General features: G+C 44.4%; 1 protein-coding gene across 2 annotated transcripts in view; it reads left to right on the forward strand.

Moving 5' to 3' along the window:
- Positions 1-8,869, forward strand: part of MAMLD1 (mastermind like domain containing 1) — an 82,263-nt gene extending 73,394 nt beyond the window's left edge. For both annotated transcript variants that reach the window (XM_017819383.1, XM_017819393.1), the window contains exons 3-5: positions 4,507-4,653; positions 6,091-6,172; positions 6,450-8,869. In XM_017819383.1, the coding sequence (XP_017674872.1) occupies positions 4,507-4,653; positions 6,091-6,172; positions 6,450-7,471 (1,251 nt within the window). In that variant the 3' untranslated portion in view covers positions 7,472-8,869. The remainder of the gene's footprint in view (positions 1-4,506; positions 4,654-6,090; positions 6,173-6,449) is intronic.
- Positions 8,870-22,692: the final 13,823 nt, after the last annotated feature.

Consider the following 22,692-nt stretch of genomic DNA (forward strand, 5'->3'; position numbering starts at 1 on the left):
ACTTCAAACTAAGTTATCTTTGGTTACCAAAAAAAAAAAAAAAAATCGAACTGGTGGAAAAAGCAGTTTGTCCCCTTCTCGTACTTACAGCAAACATCCACCCTGGGCGAGCATTGCCTTTGGTCTTTTGCTTTTGTGCTGCGGCTCATCTCAACAACCCTTCTGCTTTAAGCTCTGTAATCCCTGGATTCAGCTGGATGCCCCACTGGAAGTGGAGGGGATATTTCTCAAATTAGCAGTGTCTTTTGCAATGGAATAAACTTTTTAAATGCAGGTACTGGAAGTATTTTTAATTAGCCACGTTTCCTTTCTTCCACTGCTGCTAATGCTTTCAGTGAGGAAGTGCAGCCTTTTCCCAACTCTGCAAATATCTACCGAAATTTGCAGTGCTGCGTGCCTCTCTCAGTAACCTTGCTGTGACCTGGTTATCTGTTAGAACCACAAAGAATTCAGTCTCTAATTAGTCCATCTGTTAACTATTGAAATTCATGACTTGGTTTTATTGTCTGAGTCTTTACCATAATGCTGAATGGTCTCACCTGGCAGCTTATTTCTTATAAAGCAAATGTGCCTTTCCAAGAGCCATTTTGGTGCAGATAACTGTCTTTTCAGCATTGGACAAATGACTCTGTCTAGCAGCCTGCAGTCCCCTTCCTGCCCTCACTGAAATAAATTGTACATCTCGAATAGCTCTGGGCTTAAGTCAATACAATTTAACATGTACAATTTCTTTGTTATATTCTTTGGAGTTACACCGTAAGAGCAGATGGGAAAGTTTAATAATGATAAATGAGTTTAGTGTTTTCACATAGTCCTAAAAAACAATGATTGCTCTTTATTAAAGATTAGAGGGATTTTTACATACTTGCCAAGGAGCGATTAAAGCTCTGGTTCAGATCCTCGGAAAGTCTTGCTTTTAAATTCTTTTTGGACTGTTTGTTAATGAGGATTCAGAGGAATTAGGGGCCATAAATTTCCTCATTCTTGCTTAAGTGAAGCCACAAAGTGATTACTGGATATATAACTAAGTGCTGAGGACTGAAGTTTATCAACCACGTTCACGCAGAACAATTCATCTCCGCGCTTATTTGCTGCAGTTGTGCATCTTGTACGTAGTCAGATGATGTGTCTGGGCAGGTCGAGCTCGCCAGTGGATTTTTGGAAGTATGTAGATTCATGAATGGACGTGGTAGGTCTCAGTGGGACTGCTTGCACGCCTTCCATCAGGCAGTTGCCTGATGGTTTGTTGGACCAGGCCCACGCTCGCTGCTGGGCGCAGGAATGGGCAGATGTGTTTGTCCATCGTGCACAGCTGGGCAGCTGCAGGGCACTGGTTTCACTGGGCTGTGCAGTGGCTTTTACAAGTGCAGTCAGTGGTGGAACACTGACACGAGCAGTATACATTCCTGCAAGCCTGGAGCCTGATTCTTTCCTCCTTGCTCTTGAAACTGGTGCATAAGATACAAAGTCAAAACTGCACAGTTAGTCCCAGTGCCTTTTTGAAATTGCCCCACTGGGAAGCCCAGGGAGTGCTGCAGGAGCTCCGGACCTGCTGCGTGAAACTTTGCCTGGCAACAAGAACACACGTTCTCAAACACACTCTCCAGTTCCAGGTCTGTGTGGTGTGCCAGTTGGTTAGGGATTCTGGCCATATTAATATGGGTTTGGGGAGGGGAGAATGGCAAAAAACCCCTGATACCTACATGCAAATGTCTTTTTTTTTTTTTTTTAAGTCAAAGAATCAGAACCCCCTGTAGCCATCTGTACCCTCCATTGTACAGCTCAGCCACACGGCCCCTCGGGTGGGAACACCCACTTCCATCGTTCCCGGCTTCAGCACCAGAATCCTCTCTTTGCTGTCTTCCTGTGTTCTGTAGTGGGATTGTCCAAACTACAGATGAGTTAAGATTATGACTGGTTTGGCTTGGCCTTACTATGGGAAGGAAAGTGATTTTTCTTGGGGAGCGATGAAAAGGAAAAATGTTTAAAGTTCATTAACCTTTGGTACAGATAGCAGTGTCCTTTAGACTACACCAGAGCTATTCTTAGTCATGACGTGCAAGTGGTTATTTTTTATTGTACAGGAATACAGTAGTTCCCACTAGTGGTGAGAAGAGAGAACTTTTTCCTTTTCCTTTTTGTTGGTTTTTTTTTTTTTTTTGGCTTAACCTAAATGTGAACTTGTAGAAGGCAAGATTTTGAATTAATTCCTTGTCTTTCTATCTATGCTATTTTGTCCTAATTTCCCCCAAAGCAAACTGTATATCTATAGATTGTTTCTTTACTGGCTAATTAAGTGTTATACAACTTTGCTCTGAAAAACTCAACAACCCATTCTGTGTATTTGCAAATGAACTTCACTGATTGTCATTATTGCTATAGGGTGCCTGCAGAAAATCCCATATAATTAAGCTGTTGTACTGCCACAGCACCAGAGCAACAATTAGTAATGTGATTTACACTTCTTTACCATTAATAATATGGAAAAATCAACATTATTTTCTTGATGATGTTTAGGAGAAATTAGAATGAGGTGGACATGATTAGGAAAAGAGACTTTAATGTTATGACTTGTTAATGCAATAGCCCAGAGCAAGACATCAGAATGATTGTCCTTGCACTAAACTCATTTGCTTCAGTAAGCACAGACCCTCTGCACGCAACAAGACAAGTTTGGAGGAAATTGGATAGATGGCAGGGATTTTGGTGGTATGAACATTTCAGTGTCTTTCATGTGCAGAGTACACAAACTGAATCCCTCCACTTTCAAATATTCCCCCAGAGGCAATCTGCATTATTCAAAGCTTAACTGTGGTTGCAGAATCCTGTCTGACATGAAAGCAGAGTGCCAGCTTTACGTGAACTTTCATATTTACATCTGTAGTAAATCATATTTACTTTTTTCCTCCCCTTCTCTTTTTCTGTGGGAGAGAGGGAGTAAAATGGGTAGGAGGGAAGGAGGAGGAGGAGAAATGTCCAGCAGAATTGTAAGCAAAGCACCGGTAATAAAATCTAGTCTTATGAGGCTGCCCATGAATAGGAATGATAATGAGAGCAGTGATGAGCTGCAGGTTTGTGTCTTTTAGTAAATTATCTAGCAGGCATTTACATTTCATCAATTGTGCTTTTGCATAATAGACCAAAGTGCTACAACAAAAGGAGGCACCATAAAAATGAGTAATTTCAGTGACCTTCTTGGTAATCCCTCTTACAAAGAATATCTTGGAAGGAGTTGGGTGATTCCTCATGGTGAAGCTTTTGTGGAAAGGTGCCCCAGGCCCGAGAAGCTTTCCTGGTGACAGATGCCTTCCAAGGCTTTCTTCTGGCCACTCTGAAACATGGCTCGTATCCTGTTTTCTCCATCTGAGCATGCTTCTAATTGTCAGATGTCAAAAGGCAACAACCATTTTCTTCTTGCTTATCTCCTGATAACATTGATTCTCAAACAAAGGATGTGGGCTTCCATTCTGAAAACAAAGGAAGCATGGCCCAGCTAAGGATGCTGGATATAATATACATACTTCTGCCTGCCAATAATAACAAAACATCATAAATAATGTAGAAGCTGGATGTGAAAATGGAGAATAGGGAATACGCTGGTGCTGCTGTTCCTGGATACAGCACTCACAGATTCTTGTCCTCAGTGAGGCCTTGACTTATTCCCTCATTTTGCTCTTGTATTTCCCTGAATACCTGCCAGCTCTTAAGAAGTTTGGACTTCAGTAATTATTTTTTTTTTTCCATTTTGGGTTGTGTCTTCATCATGTTCTTGAATTTTTTTCTTTTCTCCCCAACGTGCTCTTTCTTTGGAGGCAAGTCCTCAGCTGTCAAAGCCAACTCAGATCTTCCACTGAGAACTTACAACAAGGCTGGTTTGCACCAGGCAGGATTTGGACCCACTGCATTCATTACTGATTTGTGTCCAGGCATTTTTGCATCTTCTCCTTTCCTTTCTCAATGACCTCTCCTCATTCCTCTGATCGTGGAACTCACAAAAACCACTTCAATTCCAGGCCCACATTTTCCCCATCTCTCTGAGTTCCTGATCTGATGGCACCTTTTCTCCTCTTCTCTCTTTAGTTTGCTCTTTTTCTGTAGCCTTCTCCTTTACATTCACGTGCCAAATCCTACCCTGATGCAACTTTCCTTTCCTTCTGTCTTTCAATGTAACAGTTGGAGAACTGGTGGGAAATGTGACGCTTTACTCACTGCCAGCCAGGCAGCCCTGACTGCAGCAGTGATAGTGAATCAGTTCCACAGCCTTGGGCTACTCGTGAAGAATTTTGGATTAACCTTTTGCTTGTCTCACTTCTTGTTGTGCTGATGCTCAAATATCAGAGCAGTCCCCTGCACCTCACTGTAACATGCAGGTCTATGTGAATCCATGAGGTGTTTTGGCCTTGGGACAGCCAAAGACCAGAGAGAGGGCATCAGCAGAGAGGATAAGGGCTTCTGTTGTTACCTCCCTGATGAGATTAATTTTCTTTTTTCCGTCTTTCTTGGCAGGATCAAAATCCTGGAATTGTTGCCAGACTTCAGGAGCCAGGCTCCATCCCAAGTGGGGGCTCTGTGCCGGCACCAGCCACAGTCAATGGGTACACGATGAGGAACCATTTACTGAAGCAGCAAATAATGAAGCGACAGCTGATGCAGGTACGATGCCTCTGTGGGGTGCTGTGCTGTCCCCCTCACTGGGAAGGACAGGACTGACTGGAATGAGGAAATCATCAGTCAGCAAACACCAGGGAGTGACCCTGGAATTGCTAGGCTGAGTCAGACTAAGGCTGTGGTGAGTCTAGGCCAAGAGAAGCCAAGGCCAAGTGCTGCTCAGCGAGTCTCAGAGCAGATCTGCCCCCGCGTATGCAAGGGAAGGATTTGGTCACTTCCATATTGCTGCCGTCATCCTTGGTCAGCCACAGAGCTGGGAGGGAAGATGCAGAGCAGGGAGGCTTGGAGAGTGAGTCAGCCTCAGGAGACGTGTTCTCCTTGCTTGCCTTTCTCTCTGGTTCCCTGGGGATTTACCAGAGCAGATGCTAGACTCCAGTTTGTCCAGGATTTGACTGGTCTCTTTAGCAACAGAAGCCCCTGTAGGATGTTTGTAATAGGCTGTGTGAGGAAGCCAGGGTGGGGGAATCCCACAGATGAGTTGGGTGAGGCAGCTCTGACCATGTGCCTCTGACTTTCTGAGCGTGCTGCTCGATTTGGGTCAAGGAGACTCGTTTCTGCAGATGAGAAATGAGATGAGAAGTAGCTCAGTAAAACCCTCAGTGAAGCCATGTCCTGCCCATTGATCAAACTCCCTTTCAAAGCCAGCTCTGCCTCCCTGATATTGTTTGGCTTCAAGTTTTACTGGGGGGCTCTAACACAGCAGGAGCCAGCCCTCAGCTCCCACCATCCACTGACAGCTCCCCAGGTCACAGCTACTGTTCACAGCAGGGATGCGAGTGCAGTGGTAAGTTCTGGGTTCTGGTTCAAATCAGGTCACTTGGAGTAACCCAGCAATTCCTTGCTGAGGGAGCACCTACTGTGGATCCCTGGCTACCTGTGTTCTGGTTAAAAGTGGCAACCAGCTCACAAGGGCAAAGCCGTCCTCCAGACAGGGTAAAGGCCACCAGTGCTCTCCTGCTTGAGAGTGTGTCCCTGCAATGCTACCACACAGTCTGGTCACTAATGGACTTCTGGGCACTTTTTGTCCCCTGATCTGGTGCTTCAGAGAACACATCCAGATAGTCTGCACAAGAGGCACTGGGGAGATGCCAGGATTCCTGCAGCCTCCAGCTGCAGCACACTTCACTCATAGGCTGATGAATACGGGAGTCTCCGTGTTTGTCCAGCTCCCCTTTGGCTGCCTGCACAGCATCTGCTGAAGACTGTACTTCCCAACGCTGGGCTGTCATCGGGACACCTTAGCAAGAAGGGCCATGTGAGCAATTATGGTCTGAAATGAACTGTCTGGGCTGAATCTCATCAGAGGAGGCGGGGGGGTGTATGGAAGAGGTTGTTAATGATAACAGTGGCTACACTTCAAGTGTCTGCTGCTCTTGCTTGTCAAGAGACTACAACTTGACTATTATGCCCCTTGTCTTCCAGGAAAAGCAGAGACAAAACATGCTGGGAGTAACATCTGAGCAGAGGAGTTTGTTTGCAGCTCAGCAGATAAACCAGTTTCAAGGTAAGGAGGGAAATGGCATGCTATGAAAATCCTTAAGAAGCCGGGGCCTGAGGTCTAGTTAAATATGGACACTTAATGTTTCTCTGCCCTGAATTAAAAGCATTTCACATTTTACCACATATCTTGAGATACCCCCATTTCCTTATGGCTCCAGTATAATTCTGTTACAAATAACACAGAGGAGAGGCCCATGACATGGAAGAGAAAGAGCAGGAGTTTTTAATTGTTCTGCCACATTTCCAGGGTACTCACAGCTAACGTGTCTCTCTGCCCACAGCCGTGCAGCAGCCCCTTCCCACTGACTGCAACCAAGTGATGCCGGCTCCTCCGCCCAACCACCGCATGCTGCCTTCGAACCCGGCCATGCTGCAGAGCACCCTGGGCTCTGGCATGGCCCCAGCCACTGCCAGCCAGAGCAGTGGGACGATGGTGATGATTCCACACAACCCTGGCAAGCAGCAGGGGATTTTCCCACCTAATTCTGACTTTAACATCCCCCTGCGGCCAAGCCAGAACTCACTGGGCATGAACTCGGGGTGCCAGACGGTGCACAGCCACTCCACTGTGCGACCGGGAATGCCGATGGGAGGCTTCAGTTCTGGTTCCTTAACAAATCACTCTACAACACAGCAACACTTGAGGCAGCCGAGTATGCCAAGAATCCCCAATGTCTACCCCAACTCATCTGGCCAGATGTGGACGCCGACTACTGTGCCAAGGATGCCAAATCAAAGCCAAATGGATACCAGCATGCAGCAGTTCTCCGGGAACACGCTCTTCTCCAAACAGAGCGTGAGGCCAAGCACACCAGGTCAGGCGTTCTCCCAGCAGGCCGTGGTGCCGCCGAATCAGATCGCTCCCGGCGTGCAGGTCAGGCAGATGCAGAAACTGAGCATGGGACAGTCTGGCCAGGGCTTGAGCTCGATGAGTAATCAGAACTTGAGACACAATTTAACCAGGGGACCGTTGCCAGCTATGAATGTTATGAAATCGGTGCCGCAGGGAGTGTCCAGTTTTAACCACCTCAATCCCGCCCCAGGCCTCGGCCCACCGAGCTACCCTTCCACTGGGCAGCCGCCCGACGCCTTCAGCAGGATGAGCGCCACTGCTGAGCTGCCGCAGTACGACTTTGTGTCCCAGCACAGCAATTCCATCCTGCCCGCCAACTGCAGCGACACCGACTTCCTCGACTCCCTCATGAAGAACAGCAGCAGCAGCAACGACGAAGAGTGGTTGAACAATCTGACAATGATAGATGACATTTTGGGACAGCACGCTCAAAGCTCTGGACACGTTTAGCTCGGAGAGAAGCAGCCTCGTTGTAAATAACTCACATATGGCTTCGAACAGAACAGACAACCCATGAAAGCCGCCACCTCGTTCAATACAGAGTGAACAGACTCAGCCAATTCTTTGCCTGCATCAAAGCTTAATATTGGCAGTTTTTCAGATGACTGTATATATTTGAATATTTTGTAAATTATGTTTTCCTAAACCTTAAATGTAGAAGTATTTATACTTCTTTGCTGGACTCTTTGTAAATAAATCTATAGCATAACTTTTGGTTTTATTATAGGGATTTCATTATACCTTGTTATAAATATGCAAATAATATTGTTAGTTTCAGTAATACTGTGTATTACAGCATAAAATACTTATGTTTTTGACATAACACATGATCTAGGGGTGTCATTGCAACCAGACTAAGCAGAAATCAAATGTGGCATCTGTTCTCTCATATCAAGAGGAAAGATTGAAAAGTTGCATTAAAAAAAATAAAATCCCTAAAAGGAGCTGCTGATTCCCCCATAGCTCAGTCTTGCAGCCCAGTCCTGGTACGTAGGTCCCATCCAGGCCCACAGTGCATACAGGGATCTGTCTGCAGAGATCCCTTTGCCAGATCCTGGGCATGTTCTCAGCTTGATACACTCCAGTAGGTCAATTCGACCCTGACAATGCACCGTTGCTGTCCTGCAGTGAGCGTGTGGTTGTGACGTTCCAGCTGCTGACCAGGGTGTGTCCATGTGCCCGGGGGCTGCAGGACTGGGGGCTCAGCGTGGCGTGGCCCGTGGTGGGTCACACTGAAGAGGAGGCACTGCCCGGCCTGCAGCCGCTGAACCCGTCAGTGAAAAGGTAGCTCTGGTTTGTGCACCTCTGCCATGTATATTTGTAGTGTACAGGTGATTTGTTCCTGGTTTTAAGGCTTTTCATAATTTCTGTTTTAATGTGAGACTTTTTTCAGAGGAAAAGTCTATAAACATTAATAGTTAATTTTTGATGTTTTTCTGTCAGCTACTATTGTCCTATGTATATTTAAGAGTCTGTTTATAAAAGATTCACTGTACTGTAAACTTCTTAAAATGTTCATACTTTGTGTAATCATATTTTAATAGTCACGTCATACTTCGCAATACATTTGTAATATAACGTCAGCTTCAAGCACAGAATGTTTTTTTCTTCATACCATAATAAACTGCCAGGGGAAAATTGCATATCCTTTATGTGCTCATTTCTCAGCTACAGCATTTCGTACCTGCAGATATTTGAATTAATTTGATTTGTCCAGGATGCTACAACGTCAATCTAATAACATGTACAAATGTGTATGTGCTGTTAGTAGAAGCAGTGGGCTAGATGGAGAGTTGAAGCAGGCTTTAATTTTATTTTAAGATGGGATTGCTTAGGCCCACTGTCCTTTTCCAGTGTAATTATAAGTGAATGTGAAATTAATCTCTGTTGGTTTTTTGTTGGTTTTTCTTTTTTTTTTACATAGCACCATGTTTATTTAAGTGACAGTTCTCGTGTATAAACACCAAGGGTGAGGTGGTGAGGAGGGGACCTTGCTCATTCCGTGACGCCTGCGAGGGCAGTGGCAGGTATGGAATGTCACTCCTTTGACACAGAAATTGTCTGATTGGAGAGCTGATGCCTGTCCTGTCGGAGGCCAGGCTGGGAGGAAGGGTAGGAAGGAACAGGAAAATTTTAGTAACGTTAAGTAAGTGCACAAATAGAATCTGGAGCTATAATTGCCTCCATTTAACCGAGCCAGATGCCGCCCCAGCTTCCTAGAGCTGGTGCAGAAAATGTGTCGGTGCTGCCCTTTGTCCCAGGGCATGCTGTGGGCATGGCAAGGCTGAGGAAATCTCCTGGGGGGATTCCATGCTGGAGGGAGGGGTTTGGCAAGGTCATTCCTATCCTGGAATGGGTCATTCCAGAAGACTGTTCTCCAGAGCTGGATGGCAGAAAACAGCTCCTGGAGTAAAAAATGAGAGAGGATGTTCAGGGTTTAAAGCAGTTGGGCCCACACTCTGCTGGTGGTGCTCACATGGGGAGGAGACCACTCCGAGTAAAACCACCCCAGGCATGTCAGGTCCTTCTGGCTTCCTGATGGCACTGGCAGGTCCTCACGGAGCAGCTCTGAGGGGAATGACCCCAACCAGCTTTGTCTCGAGACTGGCATGTACCTGTATGAAACCAGGGCGAGGAGGAAAGAAGCCAGTTTTTCCAGCAAAGGAAACCAAACAATTGCCCAAAACAGGCTGTAGAACTCGGTAAGTGTCTGAAAGAGGCAGAAATGCCGACTTGCCTCCAGACAGCAGAGAGGGGGAGAAATGCCCATGAGTGTGTCTGTGGTGAGGACAAAGGTGAGTTTGTTTGGCTGTGAAAACTGGCACCGTTTCAGCAGCTTTTCTGTCACGAGCTGTGTCCTGCCAGGACACAGGGAGCTTCAGGCAGCAGCAGATCTGACCACAGGTCTGGATCCAGAGGCACCTGAGCCCTCCAGGCCAACAGAACAGCAGGCACTGGTGGCAGAGAAGGCTACTGCCTGCACAGTCCTCTTTGGGATATTAATAAAAATAGCAAAAGTGCCATCTTTTCATTCTTCATTTTGTTTGTGTCAATGCACACTTCAGTTTTTCAGTTCTGCAGGATTTGGGTTAAAAACAGTGCAGGGAGGATGTCTTCAAAAGCCAAATGTTCCCCACAGAATTTACAGAAAACAGTTTATCTTGTACCTGTGTTGTGTACCCACTTATTTGCACTCTTTTTGGTTTTTTTTGTTTGTTTGTTTTGTTTGGGTTTTTTTTTTTTGGGGGGGGGGTTGTTGTTGGTTTTTTTTGTTTGTTTGGGTTTTTCGTTTGGTTGTTTTTTTATCTAGCTTTTCAGCTGGTAGAGCTTTTCACCTCTCCATATCCCAGTTCCTTGTGCCTGAAAGGGAATGATGATCCTTCGTTGCCACAGAGGTGGTGTGAAGAGTCAGGACTATATCAAGCTTGGAAGAAGAACAGGACTAAGTATAATTATTATTATCCTGCTGTCTCTGGTTGCACTTGAAACTGCTGATTAGTAAACATGTCTTTTGGGGAGTTGGCACAACCGCATTGGCCAGTGCCCTGCTTAGGTTGCAGCCCAGGAGTGGGGCTGCTGCCTCTCCCTGGGTCAGCCGGCAGCTCAGGCTGGAGCACAGGCACAGGGATGTGTGGGGTGAAGGCATAATGACTGTGGAGGAACATTGCAGGAATTGGAGCATCAGCATGGCAATCCTGGTTGGTGTCACAGTTAATGATCACAATAAATTGTCTGCTTTTTTCTGTAAGAAAATACCTCTGTCTGTACTTTGCCTTCCCTTTTCTTCTCTCTGTTTAAAGTGTGAAAATGCCCAAAGTCTTATCCTGCCTTCACTCTCATGGTCTGTGTCACTAAGGTAAATAGTTACAGCTAGTGAGGGCTAGTGAGGGAGTAGCACTAAATATGTCTGCATTGTTCTCCTGCTGTGTTTACTGGACCAGCAGATCACCCCACAAGACATACATAGACTTATGCTACGAGCCAAATTCTGCTGCCTCACATGCAGTGTAAACACGGAATTGATCTTCTGAAGGCAGTGGTATAGCGTGGGATTTACACAAACATTAATAAGAGCAGCATCTGGTGCTGTGGCAGTGCAAACTGAATTTGGATCTCTAGAATAGTTACAAGGGATGAAGTGTCTGACAGCGCTTGCTGTTGAAAGCCATCATTTATTTTCTGTACAAGTTACGTCACCAGACTGCCCTCATAATTATGGCCATGAAAACAGAGGCAAGGCAGTAAGCTTTTCCTCTTGGGTTCTAAAATAACATCAAATGCCTATAAAGGCCAGAATTTCCAAAGACCTGAGCTCACTAAAAGCCTGTCTCACAGAAGGGTTAGTAGGATAGGTAAGCCAGACTCGCTACAGAAAAATTCTCTTTGTGGATTGTATTAATCTAAAGCAGCCCATTTATGACAAGGGCAAAACAGAAAAACAGTCATTCCTGTCAGACAGTACGCAGGGAGCACCCAGGAATAGATGTCGTGGGAGCCTGGATCAGGCAATTTCCCTGGGAAGCATAGCCCTGACTTATGCAGAACCTGAGCCCTGCTGCTCAGTGGCTCTCTAGGATTGATTACATGTCTGTCCTAAGAAGCTTTCAACAAAGGAAGCTGCACTGATGTTGAAGTGTAAGGTCAAGCTCTCCTCTTGTGTAGGATGTTGTAAATCAGGAGCTATTCCACTGCCTGCCGCAGGGTAACCCCTGATTTACACCACTCTGGGAGCAGAGCGAGCACCTGGCAAGAAGCTGGCACTTGTCTCATGGTCCTGCCTGGATGGCCCCGCACGGTGGGAGAGGTGCCGCAGATGTGCGGGGTGGCCCCAAGAGAGGACGCGCTCCGTGCTGGCACCTGGTCACAGGGCAGGCAAGGACGAGGGGAGGAGTGAGGATGAGCGGCCGGCCACTGCACCGGCTCTGCCTCCTTTTCTGCTGCCGTCTGCACTGACGGGCAGGTGGCACACGGCCCCAGGGGGACACTTGGCCCTGGCACATCTGCCCAGCCAGCTATTCAGGCTGAGCTCAGGTTTTGGTGCTTAATGCCAAATTAATGCCTGTTTCACCTTCTATTCCCTGCTGTATATATAGCATATTTTAAAAAAATATATAAAAGAGTCTGGAAGAGAGTGAGGTGTTTTAAATACCAATAAGAGTCTCTCCTGGGCAAGCTAAAACAGAAGTACTGGTCGGCAGCTGCAGGAGTTACTGAGAACTTGAGACTCTGGCTGGTCAAGAGGCCTCCTGTGTACAATCTTGCATGAAACCGGGGACAGGCGCCTTATTAAAGCAGTCGGGCTGAAACCACTGGTGCTGTAGTTAATCACAGCCATTTTTGTTGCTCCCTCCCGTCTCACTCGATGGGTTTGTAGCACTGTGCAGAACAAATACACTGTTTTATGCACGTCTTGATCCATTTCCCATTACGCGGCAGGTCTGGGACTTGGCTTTCGTCCTCGCTCTGCCCGAGGCAGCCACTCGCCTGACAAGGGCTTGTGCAGTGTGGGGCTGTGTGATTTGGGCTGTGTGTGCTGGTGCTGGGCCGTGAGTGCCCCCTGTGTAACCACATGCACATGACCATGCGCATGGTGAGGCCATGGAGGCCGATTTCTTTGCTTTCTGGAGCTCAGGAAGTAGAGACATTTGGAATTTATTTTTTTTTAATTTTTATCCAGGTTGGCATTACGGTAGTCTGGGTTGCATCACAGCTATATGTCAATTAAAACAACCCACAGCTACAGCAGTGATTTGTTCCCACAGCCCAAAGGGCCCTTTGCTGCGTGGATGAACCCCGCTGCCAGTCTCAACATGTATCAAAGCCAGAAACCAAGTAAGAAGATCCTGAGGTTTCTGCATCACGTTGTTTTTGTCCTTATCAAGGTTTTTGATGCTGCAATTTAATGTCTGAGCTTTAAACAACTTGGTTGGAGAAAAAAAAAAAAAAGAAATGCCATTTAAGCTCAAAGTTGGATTTGTATTAAAAAAGGACATTTTAATTGTTCTGATGTTGCCTTAATCCCTTTTCAAGGAATGAAAGGACCCGCATGCTGACCCTGCTGGGTTCCACGTCCTGGAGCTGTGCTGTGTTTGATGAATGGTTGGGACAGACAAGACCCAGGGCAGTGGCAGGGGTGGTGAGACTGGTCTATTTTCACTCCCTGAGGGGTAACCAGCCTGAAGCTATAAAGCTGTGAAATATCTTTTTTTCTTTGCTAGTATAGAGCTGTGCTTGACTCCATCCAGCTGCAGAAACATGCTTTGTTTCAAGTTTACAGACTGCTCCTTGTCAGCCCTGCCGACTTTGTATGGCAGCCAGGGAAACAGAATTACCTGGGAGACCGAGACCCTTGTTTCTTTCCTCTTCTCAGCCCATAAATTATTATTCTCCCTCACCTATTAGCTGGCTGGACTCTTTGCCTAAGCGGTTCCCATTAACCCCCTGTTTGAGCCTCACAATCCTTAATAAATATATATGTTTTCCTGTGCTCTTTCAGGATAGTTGATGATGTCCATTAACAGCAGGGGACCGTGAGGCACAAAAGGCTCAGGACTCGAATCCCAAAGATATTTAAGTGCCTAATGAGGCAGGCAGACACCAGTAGGATTTTTCAGCAGCTACGTCTTGCGAGCAGTGGATCGTGTATTCCTGTCAGTGGCTGTGCAAAGCTTTGGACTTTGTTTTACAGTTCCGAGAGGATAAGCTGTTTGTTTCTGTATGGCTTGTTGTGGGCAAAATGGGACTGTGAGTCAGGGCCCTTGGTGTCTTAATTTTCCAACCTCAAGAGCCAGTTGGCTCATTCTGGCCAGGGAGAGCATGCAGCCCAGCAGGTAGGCAGTGGAGAATGAGCCATGGATTTCACCTCTCTCCTGTGCAAGCACTTTGCTTTACTCAATGCCTTGTTCCCACCTCTGGGACATGGCACACCTTGTCCTGCCAGAGGGCTTGAGCTCACCTGAAAATGGGAGTGGGTCACTCTTCCTGCCTACAAACTCTTCTAAAGTGCCATCTGTGCATCTTGAAGAGCAGGTGGAGTCCTGCTCCTGCTTCAAGCCTCCAGATATTTACTCTGCTAAGGTTTTTGGTTTATGACGTGGTACACTACTAATACTAATGCAGCAAGTACCCAGACAGCTATCAGGGGAAAGAAGTCCTGTGCGGAGATAGCAGGAGAGAGGGGGCAAATTTGAGTTTTGATCCAACTCCACAGGAAGCAGAAGGTGAAATGAAGGAGGGAGGGAGCACAAATACACTGGAGACAGCATGGCTAGAGCTTCACTTACAGCCTCAATTGACCCTTCCTCCTAGGGACAGATCCTGTGGCACAGTCACATCCCCACCCAGACCAGGGCGTGCAGAAATGTAATGGTGTTTCTTTGTCAGTGGAGAGCTGGATATGTGAGAGGGTGGGTTTGCTGTGGAATACTCTTTTGCTGCTTTGCAGAGCCCTTTCCTTCCTTCAAGGAGGCTTTCTAGCCTAGTGGTGAGCTCATCACTGTAAATAAGGAGCTGCTGGTGTCTGTGCCTCAGTTTACCTACCCATACAACTGAAATAGTCCCTCATCCACAAATGGTTTGAGGGTAACTGTTTAACACTGATAAAGTGCTTTGAGCAGCTAGGACTGCAAAAGTGCCAGCTATTAGTATTAGTTCCATGTCCTTGCCTTCTGTGTCAACCAGATCAAGGAGCCTCCTGGTACCGTAGCAGCCTCCTGCAGCACCTGCTCCCCACACAGCACAGGCCACACAAAGCAGATTAGCCTACAGCTGGCCTTTTCAGGCCAAGGGCAGCAGTTCCCACTGCCTGTGGTGGGGGACTGAGTATCCAAAGTAAAATTTAAACTAAATACTTGTAAATACTTGGTTGCGACAGGCTGAGTTTTGCTGCTTGAGTGACCGAGAACCCAATCACTTGTTTAAAAGGGAAATGGGGGTTTACATCAATGAATCTCAGGCCACGTTCTGAATGCACCAGGAAAATTTGTGTGGTGGTGTTGTTCCACAGTTTGTGGGGTAACAGTGCATTTGTAGTTATTTGCAGCCACTCAGAGACTGAGTTCATGCTGTTCAATTACACAAGTACTCCAAGAGGGTATCTGCTCTTGGATTCACAATTCAGCTTTGATGTGTTACTTGACCAGTTTTCCCCAAACACTGGAAGTGATTTCTTACAGATCTGGTATTTCTAGCTATTCTGATGTTTTAACTAACATATGCTTGCCTTTTTTTTTTTTTTTTTTTTTTTTTTAATCTCCTCACATACCTATATATTTCCTTTATTTTCTTCACAGAATCCTTCACACACCTGTGGACTGCCATGACTGGCTGTAAATAGTGGTTGATGGGAATCCAAGGCTGCAAGAAGTGAATGGGTAACTATTTGGAAAGTGACCCCCTTCAGTCTGTTTGAGACCCCTAGACCTAGTGTATTTTGAATTGGGTACAATTAACCAACAGTGCAAAGTTATTTAGTTGGGGAGTTGTGAGCGTGTACCTAGATAGATACACATAGAAATGATTGCATCAGAGTCATTCTCAGATGGACTTGGCTAGAAGTGAGTTGTGATATAGATACAGCATTCAACAGAGAGGAGTCAAACATTATTTACTAGAGGTAGCAAAAAAAGGTCATTGCATCCTGGAATGGTAACCAGTGTACAAACCAGAAAACATGCCCACAATTCCAGCTGCTATGCCAAAAGCTAACATGCTGAGCCATGCGTAGATCTGCCATCACAGGCTCACACTTTTCCAGCACTCTGTAATTCATGATGGTATAAAACTGCTTCACCATTTTACCCACTGCTTCATCTTGCAGACATCTCCATGATCTACTGGTTTAGAAACTCAAACCTGACACTTCTTGAGCTTCTTATGGATGGCTAATGTGCCCAAGAGTGTAACAAGACACCATCTCCAACCGTGCTTGGCCTGGCATGAAATCAGACAGGGAGGCTCTTTTCATCTTCTCGCATCTTTGAGGTCTGATCCCAAAATAATGTTTTCATTTTAATTGTCTGTCAGTGGGTAATTGTATTCCTGATAGCTGTAGTACCTCCTGTTCCACATCCTCAAATCATCCTCAGACTTAAACTCTGAGCTATTCTAGAGGGCAAATATCTTCTTTGTGTATTTTATGCAGTGCCCAACACAATGAGGCCCTGGTTTCAAGATGCTACAATAATACTACTAATAAATAATAACTCAACACTGAGATTAACACTGCCACACAGAGACCTTCTGATTTGGTACATTAACTTCTTATTCTTTTCATGCTGTGAATGTAAGCTGTAGCTGGAGATAAAAAGTGCTGTGAAGATTACTGTAAGTACTCTGATCTTCTGAACCCTGAATGAGGGTCGCTGTTGTATAATAAATTGCATTAAAATATAAATGAAAAGAAATCATGTACAATTTTTCCAGCAAGAATTATTCACAAGAAGCTTCATGGAAGAAATGACTGCATTAGCTCCAATAAAAGCCATTATTTCCTTCAGATGGCTGCTTGAAGCTTTGCTAATTGTCTGAAGAGCCTATATCAACACCTGATGTTATATTCAGGCTGCTGAAGACCTCACTTGTCTCAGTGATTTTGCAGAACTGAGAAAGGGTTTGTTTCACTCATTAGAGCAACTAAAGAAATTCCACTTCACAATAAAATTATTTTCTCCTATTCACCAGAGTGCAAAGATGAGCCAGGCCAGATGATCCACAGCAGCACTGCTCTTTCAGTCCCACAGGAATGATCCTTGGGACCTCGGGAGTTAAGAGAAAGATCTTTATTGATTGCTGCAATGGAGGTTCCTGCTAACACCACAAATGCCAGTTGGTTTTAATCCTACCCATAAAAGGCAATTTTCTTTAACAATGAAAAAGAAAATTACATTTGAAACCCATTTTCTCGTCTCCCTACCATGACATATTTAGGCAAACTGACTATGTTGGTGTGTTTTTGGTGTGTTTTCTTTTTTATTATAAAGGATTACACCTCAGAAGAACAAGATTAGATCCATTTTTCCTTACAGAACATGGTCGGGGAAATTTGCATTAAACCAAAATCAGTAAAGCATGAACCCTGGAGAACCCAAAGTTCCTCTCAGTTCCTTGAGCTGAGCACTGGCAGCCTCTGCTGACATAGGCTTGAATCCAACCTGAAGTTCATCACCAACACCTGAAAGTGCAGAATTTCTTCCAAATTAATGTGTCGGCTGGGCTTTAGAGAGAGAAATCAGAAAAGCTCTGGTGAGCAGTAGTGGCTGGAAGAGGTTGCCAACTTTTTGGTTGCCTATCCTTCATAAGCAGTCACTTCTGTTGACAACATGACAGCAAATACTATCATGGAAATCAAGCAAAAATATGTTCTGATCTAAATAGATGCAGATCCTAAAGAGGAAAGGGGAAAGGCTTTCCAAGTGCTGATCTTTCTGCAGGTTCTCTGGCCGTTCGGCAGCCACAGTTTGCTGCCTGGAGCATGTCCGAGTTTTACAGCTACCTCCTCTTTGTTGGGGGATGATCTGAGAGGGGCTGTGCTGTGTTTTCCAAATGCACAGATATTCCACTGCAAGTAGGAAATGCTGGTTTCCCACCCTGTCAACATCCGTGACTCTTGAACTATAAACCAAAAAGCTTTTCTGAATAGAGCATGTATTTAATTCTGTTGTGACAGCCCATCTCTGTCGTGCTCATTTGCATACTTAAAATTACACTTAAAATAACTCATATGCTGAATTTTAAGTGATTCAGACACTACTGTGGTTTAAGCTGCTCATGTGTGGACCCTGACAGTAGGAGGAGGGTGTTTGGGGGTCCATCTTGCACAGCTTTTTATGCTGATGAAACCGTTTAATGCCAACATGCTTTTGCTTTTACAAGGTATTTTAGCTTTAACCACTTCAGTCCTGCAGTCTCAGCTGCCCTGTGTCACTAGAGTTCTTTCAGGATTTGAATGAAACCTCAGCCCTTTGGAGAACTTCAGAGCACAGAGCAGAAGCAAAGCACTTAACAGGTATTAGTCTAAAAGGTCCTTCTGTTTTATGAGCTGTAGTTACACATTTAACAGGTAACTTTCTATTGTAATTTACATTTATGTGTACTGGAAGCTTATGCCTTTGTGTGCTATTTAATTTAAGAGGATTTTCTTCTATTTCTCTTAATTAGGGGCATTGTTCTGCTAAAATTAATTCGACTATCAGTTCGGGTAATTCAGTGGATATTACTAGCTTCTATTTGTTTGGTTCTTCTAATCCAAATTCATTCCAGTCCTCTTAAAATCTTTACTTACTATGCAAATTAGGTATGATACATGTGAGAATGAGTTTGTCTTCCTATGAAATGCAGCTATTTCTCAAATAAAACATACTAACTGCTTCTAATATTTGCATGGAGATAATAATAGGGTTTTTTCCTACCTAAATATAGAACCAGTAAGTACCTGATATTAATTTTCTCTGTCTTGAAAGACAAAGAATCAGCATCTAATAGAAGGTATCTGCCTACTAGTCCCAGCAGATGTGTATATTTATGTGCATACACATATTTAGGTATATGCATGCATCAGTGCCAGGTTTTGGTGACGGCAGTGCTGTGTATGCAAACCCAGGTATCTGAAAGCAAGCCAGAATCTGCCTGGTATCACAATAACAAGTATGTACATTCAGCCAGTGTTTCTGAAAATGCTTCCCAAAATACAATTGCTATTTCTAGCCCTTGGGAGCCGCAGGATCCAGAAATACAACAAGCCTCTTATATAACTCACCTTATTGCTATTGTGAGCCAAGCAGCAAGGGGCAGATTATTTTTTTTCAGGTGCTATAGGTGTTTTATTTGGTAACATGTTACTTGATAAAGAAACGATTAGGCTAATTGAAGGAAAAGCTAGACAGAAATAGGTTAAAGAGGTCTTAAAGTACAGCTTAAAAGAATTAAATCTGGCGGTCTTTATTTAGCAGAGACAAAAATAAACATCAGGTTAAAAACAAAGGACAATGACAGGAAACAAAGGGTGTAAGTAGCACCGTGCTAGAAAAGCAAAAGATGCACTGATATACCATATCTTTTCTAATATCTAATTCCTAAAAGGAAAAAAAAATGTACACACGTGAACATACAGACATATCTATGGATATATGATATGTTTACCACTGCATTGTCTTTTCCAATTTATCTGTCACAGGGAACTATAACCAAGAGAAAATTATTGTGCATTAAATGGATATAAATAATTTTTCACTTGACCTATGGACTTGATTTAAAGATGCAGACTCCCCAGCTCCACTTAGTTTTGCCCCCTTACGTAACAGTAGAAAAACAAGCTAATATTATTACCAGGTATGCTCCCAAATTGCACTTTGATATCATCAATCTCATAATACCTTGGTTCCCCTGGCATGGCAGTTCTACATGTGTATTTATTATTTGCTTTACCATAGTGCTGCAAGAGCCTGATATGGATTGGAGTCAACACTGAGAGCTTTACAAAGGATGAAATGAGAGAACTGAGGAATCCAGGCAGGATAGGTAACATAATGAACTGTGACCCTGCATTGTAGACATTACAGGAAGGAGAGGTTTGAAGAAAAATTACCAGCAAGTTTTGGGCTGTTTATAGGATCTTTTCAAATAAAAGGCAGCCAAAAGAATTCACAGAAGAACTTGTTTAAAGGTATTACAAGGCTGTGAAAACTGGCTTCGTGAGCTGAATGGAACTGTAGTTAGATGTCAGCAGGGAATGGAAATGGCAAGTAGACAGGCTACTGAGACCTTCCAAAGTAGAGACATGTAGGTAAGAATCCACATGACAGAGTAGGCTGAGCCAGCACACGGATGGAAAGAGTGGAATAACATGGTGAAAATGACAGACTAAGAAAAATGGTCACTGTAGCAGCGTTCTCAATGAGTAAGACAAGGTTATATTTTTCAAGGCCAAAGGAAAGGATGTTGCAGTAATTGAGATTTGAGAAGATGGGAGTTTAGCTATATGGACAGATTTAGACATAGTCTGACCATAAAGGGCTAGGGAAAGGTCTGAGTCAAAGATGATTACATACAGACAGATAATAGCGTAATAGATAAAGTAGAGAGTACTTGTGGGAGAAGGCTTGACACTATTTTAACTGTACTGAGCTGAAAATGACATTAGCATTGTCAATTAACCAGTTTTTATCCAGATGGTCCAGGGATTGGAGGCTGGAGTATCTGTGTGCCGTCTGGGCTGATTACAACCCAGGCACCATATCCTGCAGTACAACAGAGCGAGGACCAGGCTCAGAAATACGGAGACAGCCTAAACATCCCCAAACCATGCTCACACACCAAATGTTAATAAAGCATGCTCTTGCAGGTTCAAATAGTTACCAGGGGAATCATCAGTCAGGGGACTCAAAGCACATTTCTTTCAATTCACATCATCTTCAGTCATCTGACCACGCAGGTGTGGGACTCACGGGGTGTTTGTGACTGTGTGCAGAGGAAGGTGAAGTCCCACAGAAGAGTCATAAGAAGGTACTAGAGATATAAGCTAAGAGTTTATTTAGGAAAGCACGTCAATCTGCAGTGAAGAGGCATAGCTGGGAAAAAACTGAGTGGAAAATGTTGTTTGGGCTGTGGTTGTAGTACACATTACCTCAGGATAAAATGTGGATTAACTAGAGCAGCGACCCAAGGAGAAAGGCCTGGTTAATGTCTACTGGAAGCCAGAAGGCATGTAAGAAACAGTCCCTCAAAAATGTGCCAGTAGGTGCATTAGAAATGTAGAAGGATAAAAAGGGAGAGGTCAGTCACTGAACAAGGGCGGAGAGTATTTCATTTCACAGATTCAGGTAGAATAATAGTTGTGATCATTAGAGGTTATATGAGCAAGAGGCTGTTTGAGACTTTATCTTTTGAAAGAAATGCAAAGGGCATAAGCCAAGTTGGAAAAGATCTAGGGCAAAATTGCCGGAAACAAATTTATGAGAACATTTGTGGAGAGCACTTTTAGTGATCTGAGTCATGAAGTGTCAGAAATGAGTAAGGAAAAAAAATCTTTCAGTTTCCATGATGTCAGAGAAAAGCTTTAAAACATGATTTGAATGAAACCTTGAATGAATGATCAAATTAGAAGGATCCTCTCTGTGTATACACACACATATGTGTAGACCTGTACATATAACTGCATATATATATATATATATATATACACCCATACATGATTTATGATTTACAGTTGAAAATACCACACTGGAATCAAGCAAAGTGAGACTTCAAAAACTACATCAGTGAATTTTCTAGCTGATCTTTGCTGAAAGGATGATGTCAGAAGCAAAGGTGTATCATACCAGAAATCAACAGACAAAACTGTGTGTGAGGGAGGTTTAACTGACATTTCATCTCCTTTTGTTCACTGCTCGTTTCTGCTGCTTATTAATATAAAACAAACAGTTCCATGCTTATTGTACAAAAATATTTTTCGCTCCAGAATAATTTTTTTCTGTCATAAGAGGCACCAGCCCAAATCCCTTGTGGTTTTTTGGTTTTGATTTTCTAAAGTTTTTGGAATTCCAGATGTAAATTATTTATAGTAAAGAAGACACCTAAAAGTAATGAATAAAATTGTTGTTAAAATGATTGTCTCGTGGCTCCTTCTGAAAGTACAAATGCATGGCTGAAGTGTCTGGTACAAAAATGCATGGTTCACCTCTAAGCACCTTTAGCTCAGAGTCAGCTCTTCAGATGATGTAAGTATTTATTCATAGACAAAAAATAACTGCCAAAATTAAACTGAAGAAAGACTTTTTCAGGAAGACATAGAAAAGCAGAGGTGATAGTTGTTGGTATGATACTTGTGAACTGGCAGGAGACATTATCCCTCCCAAAGGAGCCAGTGTCAGCCCTGTGCTGGTGTGATGGGGCACTGCTGAGGCTGAGATGTGCCTTAAACTGAGTATTGAGTTCCTAATTGTTCGGAATCCGAAGGGACTCAAGGTTCCTTTTTGTATTGTATTATTCCCTTATTTTTATTTTGATCAGCTCTTCTGTGGTATCCAGTCCTGTGAGCAGGGAGGAATTACCCTTCCACTGACAGGGGAACAACTTAAAGTCAGTCACACCTCTGGAGAAGCTGGACATTGTTGTTCTGTAACTCAAAAATATGTTTTATAACATCAAAAAATGCATGGCAATATCACAAATCCCCTTTTCCTGAGAGCATGGAGCATCAGACAGCAGAGGGTCCCCAAATCCCACCGTGCCCTCCAGACATCCACAGCTGCTCCCTGTACTGTGACAGCAGGCCAGTTCATAAAGAATTTTTATTTTTTTTTTTTTTTTCAATTTTACGTGAGTGATCCCCCTGCCATCTGCATCATCAGTTCTTTTACTTCTTTTATTATACCGTTTATTTTTATAGTTCACTCTTTTTATCATAGTGGCGGTCAGGGGGCATCCAGGGGTGTCCTTGATCACTCGACCAGCTCGATCTGCTTCACACTGGCCGCACGTCCCTTTCCTTCCCTCCCTTTTCTCCGGGTGTTTCCCTCAGGAACGTTCTATGGGACACGGACAGGGGCGGGGACATCCCCGACCGCTCAGAGCCCCCTCAGAGACCCCCGCCCCCTCACGGCCTCAAGGGCCGCCCCCGCCCCGCCCCGCAGGGGCTGCCGGGAGCGGCGGGGGGGGGGGGGGGGGGGGGGGGG

Source organism: Lepidothrix coronata, unplaced genomic scaffold (genome assembly GCF_001604755.1).
Source record: "Lepidothrix coronata isolate B3197 unplaced genomic scaffold, Lepidothrix_coronata-1.0 Scaffold2, whole genome shotgun sequence".
In the NCBI taxonomy this organism is placed as follows: Eukaryota; Metazoa; Chordata; class Aves; order Passeriformes; family Pipridae; genus Lepidothrix; species Lepidothrix coronata.